At 43.1% G+C, this 10,000-nt stretch overlaps 1 protein-coding gene across 1 annotated transcript in view; it reads left to right on the top strand.

Annotated features, from left to right (window-relative positions):
• csmd2 (CUB and Sushi multiple domains 2) overlaps positions 1-10,000 on the top strand; it is an 895,829-nt gene that overhangs the window by 432,234 nt on the left and 453,595 nt on the right. Inside the window, 1 exon segment of the mRNA XM_031789283.1 lies at positions 9,288-9,470. Within this exon segment, the coding sequence (XP_031645143.1) occupies positions 9,288-9,470 (183 nt within the window).

Consider the following 10,000-nt stretch of genomic DNA (forward strand, 5'->3'; position numbering starts at 1 on the left):
TACTATAGTGGTGGCCATTTGCAGTTATCCTTTCCTGTCCTGGGGTCAGTTACTTCTCATCAGAATGTATCTTGTTGTACTATAGTGGTGGCCATTTGCAGTTATCCTTTCCTGTCCTGGGGTCAGTTACTTCTCATCAGAATGTATCTTGTTGTACTATAGTGGTGGCCATTTGCAGTTATCCTTTCCTGTCCTGGGGTCAGTTACTTCTCATCAGAATGTATCTTGTTGTACTATAGTGGTGGCCATTTGCAGTTATCCTTTCCTGTCCTGGGGTCAGTTACTTCTCATCAGAATGTATCTTGTTGTACTATAGTGGTGGCCATTTGCAGTTATCCTTTCCTGTCCTGGGGTCAGTTACTTCTCATCAGAATGTATCTTGTTGTACTATAGTGGTGGCCATTTGCAGTTATCCTTTCCTGTCCTGGGGTCAGTTACTAGGGCCTCAGAGAGGGGAGAGGTCAAGCTGGTCTTCATATGTAAACATATATTTTAAACCATGTGAAGGGGTGATTGAGGGGGAACCAATTATCTCTTGGCTCCACAACGTCTGTGTGCCAGTCACTGTGTCTCTGTGATCTAGTCCAGGAGGGGTGTATTTGATATATGCTAGTGGATGAGGTTTTGTTTTTGGTCCTGAGTGGTACCAAGAGCGAGATAGGAACATAGTTTAGGTGACAAAGCTGAACGATAATTTATAGCCAACGCTGTCTGGCTATGTGTGTCTTTGCTATAAAGGATCTCAGTTGCAATGTGTAAGGACTCTCAGAGAATTCATTTATAGACACTGAATTGATCTGAGAGTCACAGGGTTGTGATGGAGCTCATATAATTAAAGATGGACTTTATGATATAACTCTGACTTGTGTGTGGTTTGCTCTCATGATTTGGTCAATACAGGACATTTCCACTCAGTCAAAGTTCATTATTTATTGAGAAGCTATTTTTGTTTATTTTTGGCCATTTTAATTTAAAACAATCACAGTAAAAGTTGCTGTTACACAAACACATTGATTTGGTACTTCCTGTATATACTTCCTGTATATACTTCCTGTATATACTTCCTGTATATACCTCCTGTATATAGCTCCACGTTGATCTGGTACTGGTACTTCCTGTATATAGCTCCACATTGATCTGGTACTGGTACTTCCTGTATATAGCTCCACATTGATCTGGTACTCCCTGTATATAGCTCCACGTTGATCTGGTATTGGTACTTCCTGTATATAGCTCCACATTGATCTGGTACTCCCTGTATATAGCTCCACATTGATCTGGTACTGGTACTTCCTGTATATAGCTCCACATTGATCTGGTGCTGGTACTTCCTGTATACAGTGGGGCAAAAAAGTATTTAGTCAGCCACCAATTGTGCATGTTCTCCCACTAAAAAAGATGAGAGAGGCATGTAATTTTCATCATAGGTGCACTTCAACTATGACAGACCAAAGAAATCCAGAAAATCACATTGTAGGATATTTTATGAATTTATTTGCAAATTATGGTGGAAAATAAGTATTTGGTCAATAACAAAAGTTTATCTCAATACTTTGTTATATACCCTTTGTTGGCAATGACAGAGGTCAAACGTTTTCTGTAAGTCTTCACAAGGTTTTCACACACTGTTGCTGGTATTTTGGCCTATTCCTCCATACAGATATCCTCTAGAGCAGTGATGTTTTGGGGCTGTTGCTGGGCAACAAGATTTTCTATGGGGTTGAGATCTGGAGACTGGCTAGGCCACTCCAGGACCTTGAAATGCTTCTTACGAAGCCACTCCTTTGTTGCCCAGGTGGTGTGTTTGGGATCATTGTCATGCTGAAAGACCCAGCCACGTTTCATCTTCAATTCCCTTGCTGATGGAAGAAGGTTTTCACGATACATGGCCCCATTCATTTTTTCCTTTACACTGATCAGTCGTCCTTGTCCCTTTGCAGAAAAACAGCCCCAAAGCATGATGTTTCCACCCCCATGCTTCACAGTAGGTATGGTGTTCTTTGGATGCAACTCAGCGTTCTTTGTCCTCCAAACACGACGAGTTGAGTTTTTACCTAAAAGTTATATTTTGGTTTCATCTGACCATATGACATTCTCCCAATCTTCTTCTGGATCATCCAAATGCTCTCTAGCAAACTTCAGACGGGCCTGGATATGTACTGGCTTAAGCAGGGGGACACGTCTGGCACTGCAGGATTTGAGTCCCTGGCGGTGTAGTGTGTTACGGATGGAAGGCTTTGTTACTTTGGTCCCAGCTCTCTGCAGGTCATTCACTAGGTCCCCCCGTGTGGTTCTGGGATTTTTGCTCCCCGTTCTTGTGATCATTTTGACCCCACGGGGTGAGATCTTGCGTGGAGCTCCAGATCGAGGGAGATTATCATTGGTCTTGTATGTCTTCCATTTCATAATAATTGCTCCCACAGTTGATGTCTTCAAACCAAGCTGCTTACCTATTGCAGATTCAGTCTTCCCAGCCTGGTGCAGGTCTACAATTTTGTTTCTGGTGTCCTTTGACAGCTCTTTGGTCTTCACCATAGTGGAGTTTGGAGTGTGACTGTTTGGAGGTTGTGGACAGGTGTCTTTTATACTGATAAGAAGTTCAAACAGGTGCCATTAATACAGGTAACGAATGGAGGACAGAGGAGCAGGTCTGTGAGAGCCAGAAATCTTGCTTGTTTGTAGGTGACCAAATACTTATTTTCCACCTGCTCCAGCAGGTATATTTCAGCAGTAACAGGGTGAGGGATGGTAGTCTACCTCAGCAGTAACATGGTGAGGGATGGTCGTCTACCTCAGCAGTAACAGGGTGAGGGATGGTAGTCTACCTCAGCAGTAACAGGGTGAGGTGAGGGATGGTAGTCTACCTCAGCAGTAACAGGGTGAGGGATGGTAGTCTACCTCAGCAGTAATAGGGTGAGGGATGGTAGTCTACCTCAGCAGTAACAGGGTGAGGAGGGATGGTAGTCTACCTCAGCAGTAACAGGGTGAGGAGGGATGGTAGTCTACCTCAGCAGTAACAGGGTGAGGGATGGTAGTCTACCTCAGCAGTAATAGGGTGAGGGATGGTAGTCTACCTCAGCAGTAACAGGGTGAGGAGGGATGGTAGTCTACCTCAGCAGTAACAGGGTGAGGAGGGATGGTAGTCTACCTCAGCAGTAACAGGGTGAGGGATGGTAGTCTACCTCAGCAGTAACAGGGTGAGGAGGGATGGTAGTCTACCTCAGCAGTAACAGGGTGAGGGATGGTGGTCTACCTCAGCAGTAATAGGGTGAGGGATGGTAGTCTACCTCAGTAGTAACAGGGTGAGGGATGGTAGTCTACCTCAGCAGTAACAGGGTGAGGGATGGTCGTCTACCTCAGCAGTAACAGGGTGAGGTGAGGGATGGTAGTCTACCTCAGCAGTAACAGGGTGAGGGATGGTAGTCTACCTCAGCAGTAACAGGGTGAGGGATTGTAGTCTACCTCAGCGGTAACAGGGTGAGGTGGGGGATGGTAGTCTACCTCAGCAGTAACAGGGTGAGGGATGGTAGTCTACCTCAGCAGTAATAAGGTGAGGTGAGGGATGGTAGTCTACCTCAGCAGTAACAGGGTGAGGGATGGTAGTCTACCTCAGCAGTAACAGGGTGAGGGATGGTAGTCTACCTCAGCAGTAACAGGGTGAGGGATGGTAGTCTACCTCAGCAGTAACAGGGTGAGGTGGGGTAGTAAATGGAAACCCAATTTGTGTCTCTCCCAGGGCCAGAGAGAGGTTTCTTAACACCCACAATGCAATGCTCTCTCTGGGCTGGTTGGCTATGTAGCAAGCTAGAAAACGTAGCTACACACAGTAAAACCATTGTCAATATCGGCATTTCTTGTAGCTAGCTGTAAAACCAGTTGAACAAAACGGAAATATCAATCTAGGAGTCTCTCGCCGAGTTCAACTTGTAGTTCATCCCAGAGCGAGAGCAAAGTATGTTGCTATAGCAACATTGGCCCTTTCCCACATTTTCCACAGGGCCCATTGCGAGATGAAAGAGGAACTGAGTTGACTCATTTGGTACACCTGTTAGTTTGAGCTCATTTAAGTAAAGAATAGCTACTTGGTCGTGCCTATATAAATGGAGGCATGTGTTCTAGACAAGTATACCCTAACATCTATTGGCTGATTTAGTGGTATTGTTTTGAAAATGTTATGAAATGTGATAGTGTTAAATCTCATCCATGACATGATTATTATTTTTTAGAAACGTACCAAATAGAAATGAAATAATGTTTATTTAAAACGATGTTAGAACGTAGGCTTTCCCCAAATTGACAGGAGTTTCATGATGTTTATTTCTGGGATTAGATTATAACCCTTTAACCGTTGGGTTGTTTTTTGTTGCAACCATAACCGTAAAAATCCAGCCATTTGCATCTCAATATATCAAATCATTTCTGGGTAACAATGAAGTACCTTGCACTGTACTGGGGTTTTTGACTTTGCAGAATTGACTCAGAATTACAACCAACATATACTGTTGGAGTCAGAAGTTTACATACACTTAGGTTGGAGTCATTAAAACTCGTTTTTCAACCACTCCACAAAATCTTTGTTAACAAACTATAGTTTTGGCAAGTCGGTTAGAACATCGTGCAGGACACAAGTCATTTTCCCAACAATTTTACAGACAGATAATTCCAGTGTGTCAGAAGTCGATTGTGCCTTTAAACAGCTTGATGTCATGGCTTTCTAAGCTTCTGATTGGCTAATTGACATCATTTGAGTCAATTGGAGGTGTACCTGTGGATGTATTTCAAGGCCTACCTTCAAACTCAGTGCCTCTTTGCTTGACATCATGGGAAAATCAAAAGAAATCAGCCAAGACATCAGAAAAAAAATTGTAGACCTCTACAAGTCTTGTTCATCCTTGGGAGCAATTTCCAAACGCCTGAAGGTACTGCGTTCATCTGTACAAACAATAGTACGCAAGTATAAACACCATGTCACCACGCAGCCGTCATACCGCTCAGAAAGGAGACGCGTTCTGTCTCCTAGAGATGAACGTACTTTGGTGCGAAAAGTTTAAATCAATCCCAGAACAACAGCAAAAGACCTTGTGAAGATGCTGGAGGAAACAGGTACAGAATTATCTATATCCACAGTTAAATGAGTCCTATGTCGACATAACCTGAAAAGCCGCTCAGCAAGGAAGAAACCACAGCTCCAAAACCGGCATATAAAAGCCAGACGACAGTTTGCAACTGCACATGGGGACAAAGATCTTTTTTTTTTTTTAAGAAATGTCCTCTGTTTGGCAATAATGGCCATTGTTATGTTTGGAGGAAGGGGGATGCTTGCAAGCTGAAGAACACCATCCCAACCGTGAAGCACGGGGGTGGCAGCATCATGTTGTGGGGGTGCTTTGCTGAAGGAGGGACTGGTGCACTTCACAAAATAGATGGCGTCATGAGGTAGGAAAATTATGTGGATATATTGAAGCAACATCTCAAGACATCAGTCAGGAAGTTAAAGCTTGGTCACACATGGGTCCAAATGATCAATGACCCCAAGCATACTTCCAAAGTTGTGGCAAAATGGCATAAGGACAACAAAATCAAGGTTTTGGAGTGGCCATCACAAAGCCCCGACCTCAATCCTACAGAACATTTGTGGACAGAACTGAAAAAGTGTGTGTGAGCAAGGAGGACTACGAACCTGACTCAGTTACACCAGCGCTGTCAGGAGGAATAGGCTAAAATTCACCCAACTTATTGTGGGAAGCTTGTGGAAGGCTACCCGAAACATTTGACCCAAGTTAAACAATTTAATAGCAATACTACCAAATATTAGTTTATACTAGTGTATTATACTATATATAATACTAGTTTAGTGTATGTAAACTTCTGACCCAGTGGGAATGTGATGAAAGAAATAAAAGTTGAAATAAATAATTCTCTCAACTATTATTCTGACATTTCACATTCTTAAAATAACTGACCTACTGCAGGGAATTTTTTCTAAGATTAAATGTCAGGAATTGTGAAAAACTGAATTTAAATATATTTGGCTAAGGTGTATGTAAACTTCCGACTTCAACTGTACTTCAGACAACTGATTGCAAGTCCTTTCATTATTTGTTCACTACATTTGACCTATTTGAGGCCTTGTTCACAATTTATTCTGTGGCAGCACAATGACCAAACGATATACTGTATGTGAGTCTCTTGATCATATCTTTGATCATGACACTGGTGAAGAGGAGAGAGTCCTTGTTGAACTTTGACACAAAGTAGTTTGTGATAAATAGCACAATATGTTTCATCTGAGCATTTGTTTTAGTCAAAATAATTCATACATTATGCTCTCTTTTTTTTTAAACAAAAAAACGAGTTGTATGAGCTCAGATCAATGAGGCCTACAGGCCATAAATAGCAAATAGAAGTTCAAAACATGTAATGTTCAGAAGAACTTAAGTTGATAGAAAGATGTAACACAACATTAGGTGATAATATATGGATTATTATGGATTTATAATCAGCTGTAAAGGGGCGGCCATTTTGGACCGGGAACACAGAGTGAATGAACATGAAACTAACACAACAGGAGGGTTAGAGAATTCCTATATTTAGAAATCCATAGGTGGGCATAAAAGCATAACAGTGAGCTCCATATGTAATGGACCTGATGAGTCCCTTAGGACGCTAATCTCCACATCGTAGACTCTAAATATGTGTTAATAAAATTATAGTCATTAAATCAGCCATGGATTTATCTCGCAGTTTCAGATGCCCTGGTGTGTTTTTAAAAGCTCATTAGAGTCTACCACCCTTCCATGGATGGATGGATGGGCTTATTTGTCCCGTCTGCTTCCTGTTTCCGATGTTCCGTTACAGATTCCTCACCGGGAGTTCTCCGGATTCCATCTGCAGCACCCCTGGAAAACCAGGAAGGGGGATAGTGAGGGTTGTATAACTCATTGGATGATGAAAGGAATGAAGTGTGTGTGTGTGTGTGTGTGTGTGTGTGTGTGTGTGTGTGTGTGTGTGTGTGTGTGTGTGTGTGTGTGTGTGTGTGTGTGTGTGTGTGTGTGTGTGTGTGTGTAAAGACTAAAGAATGTGGGTCAGCGTGTGATAGTGCACGTCAGCTCCTCGTCGCAGGCAGAGTGTTTATCACACAGCGAAGGGAGGAGTGCACCTGCAGAGAAAGAGAGAGACGAGAGAGAGACAGGAAGAGAGAAAGAGAGAGACGAGAGAGAGACAGGAAGAGAGAAAGAGAGAGACGAGAGAGAGACAGGAAGAGAGAGAGAAAGAGAGAGACGAGAGAGAGAGAAAGAGAGTGAGATGCAGAGGGAAAGATGTCTACCATGTTAGATGCAGAGGGAAAGATGTCTACCATGTTAGCCAGCCTAACTAAACTCTACCATGCTAGCTAGCCTAACTCTACCATGTTAGCCAGCCTAACTCTACCATGTTAGCCAACCTAACTCTACCATGTTAGCCAACCTAACTCAACTCTACCATGTTTGCCAGCCTAACTAAACTCTACCATGTTAGCCAACCTAACTCTACCATGTTAGCCAGCCTAACTCTACCATGTTAGCCAACCTAACTCTACCATGTTAGCCAACCTAACTCAACTCTACCATGTTAGCCAGCCAAACTAAACTCTACCATGTTAGCCAACCTAACTCAACTCTACCATGTTCAGCCAGCCTAACTCTACCATGTTAGCCAACCTAACTCAACTCTACCATGTTTGCCAACCTAACTCAACTCTACCATGTTAGCCAACCTAACTAAACTCTACCATGTTAGCCAGCCTAACTCAACTCTACCATGTTAGCCAGCCTAATTAAACTCTACCATGTTAGCCAACCTAACTCTACCATGTTAGCCAGCCAAACTAAACTCTACCATGTTAGCCAGCCAAACTAAACTCTACCATGTTAGCCAACCTAACTCAACTCTACCATGTTAGCCAGCCTAACTCTACCATGTTAGCCAACCTAACTATACCATGTTAGCCAACCTAACTAAACTCTACCATGTTAGCCAGCCGAACTAAACTCTACCATGTTAGCCAACCTAACTCAACTCTACCATGTTAGCCAGCCTAACTAAACTCTACCATGCTAGCTAGCCTAACTCTACCATGTTAGCCAGCCTAACTCTACCATGTTAGCCAACCTAACTCTACCATGTTAGCCAACCTAACTCAACTCTACCATGTTTGCCAGCCTAACTAAACTCTACCATGTTAGCCAACCTAACTAAACTCTACCATGTTAGCCAGCGTAACTCAACTCTACCATGTTAGCCAGCCTAATTAAACTCTACCATGTTAGCCAACCTAACTCTACCATGTTAGCCAACCTAACTCTACCATGTTAGCCAACCTAACTCAACTCTACCATGTTAGCCAGCCAAACTAAACTCTACCATGTTAGCCAACCTAACTCAACTCTACCATGTTAGCCAGCCTAACTCTACCATGTTAGCCAGCCTAACTCTACCATGTTAGCCAACCTAACTCAACTCTACCATGTTAGCCAGCCTAACTAAACTCTACCATGTTAGCCAGCCTAACTAAACTCTACCATGTTAGCCAACCTAACTCAACTCTACCATGTTAGCCAACCTAACTCTACCATGTTAGCCAGCCTAACTCAACTCTACCATGTTAGCCAGCCTAACTCAACTCTACCAACGCTGCCTCCTCTACACTCTAAACACTAGGCTACCTGCCTCCTTTACAGTCTAAACACTAGGCTACGCTGCCTCCTCTACACTCTAAACACTAGGCTACGCTGCCTCCTCTACACTCTAACCACTAGGCTACGCTGCCTCCTCTACACACTAACCACTAGGCTACCTGCCTCCTCTACACTCTAAACACTAGGCTACCTGCCTCCTCTCCACTCTAACCACTAGGCTACATGCCTCCTTTACACTCTAACCACTAGACTACCTGCTGCCTTTACAATCTAACCACTAGGCTACCTGCCGCCTCTACACTCTAACCACTAAGCTAAAGACAACCCAGAATCATTGATACAGTTGATTTTTGTCAAATATTTTGTGAGAAGAATCATCTTTGACCTTTATCCTCATTAGTGTTAGATGGTATTTCATCTCTCTATCTGAGGTTTCTGAGATGTAAAACACTTCTACAGTCATTTGCAAAATCTGTGCAGTGTGTTTGCAAAATAGATTACAGTCTATTCTAGGAAAATAAAGTTGAAATGTTGAAAGTTTACCTGGAAAGCCACCATTGATTTTAGGCAACTATCTTACCTGTCTATCTATTTGTCTTTCCCCTTCAGAGATTGACCAGGGCAGCTGTGGCGACCCAGGGATACCGGCCTACGGCAAGCGGGAGGGGACAGGTTTCCGCCACGGGGACAGGCTGCACTTTGAGTGTCTCCCTGCGTTTGAGTTGGTGGGGAAGAAGAACATCACCTGCCAGAAGAACAACCAGTGGTCAGCCAAGAAACCCAGCTGTGTCTGTAAGCAGTGATCTGTCTCCTATACAACACATCATGTATGCTAACCTAGCTGTGTCTGTAAACAGTGATCTGTCTCCTATACAACACATCATGTATGCTAACCTAGCTGTGTCTGTAAACAGTGATCTGTCTCCTATACAACACATAATGTTTGCTAGCCTAGCTGTGTCTGTAAACAGTGATCTGTCTCCTATAGAACACATAATGTATGCTAGCCTAGCTGTCTGTGAGTTATAAGTCTCCTATACAACACATAATGTATGCTAACCCAGCTGTGTCTGTAAGCAGTGATCTGTCTCCTATACAACACATAATGTATGCTAGCCTAGCTGTCTGTGAGTTATAAGTCTCCTATACAACACATCATGTATGCTAGCCTAGCTGTCTGTGAGTTATAAGTCTCCTATACAACACATCATGTATGCTAGCCCAGCTGTCTGTGAGTTATGAGTCTCCTATACAACACATCATGTATGCTAGCCCAGCTGTCTGTGAGTTATAAGTCTCCTTTACAACACATCATGTATGCT

The sequence above is a fragment of the Oncorhynchus kisutch genome, linkage group LG14 (genome assembly GCF_002021735.2).
Source record: "Oncorhynchus kisutch isolate 150728-3 linkage group LG14, Okis_V2, whole genome shotgun sequence".
NCBI classification, from domain to species: domain Eukaryota; kingdom Metazoa; phylum Chordata; class Actinopteri; order Salmoniformes; family Salmonidae; genus Oncorhynchus; species Oncorhynchus kisutch.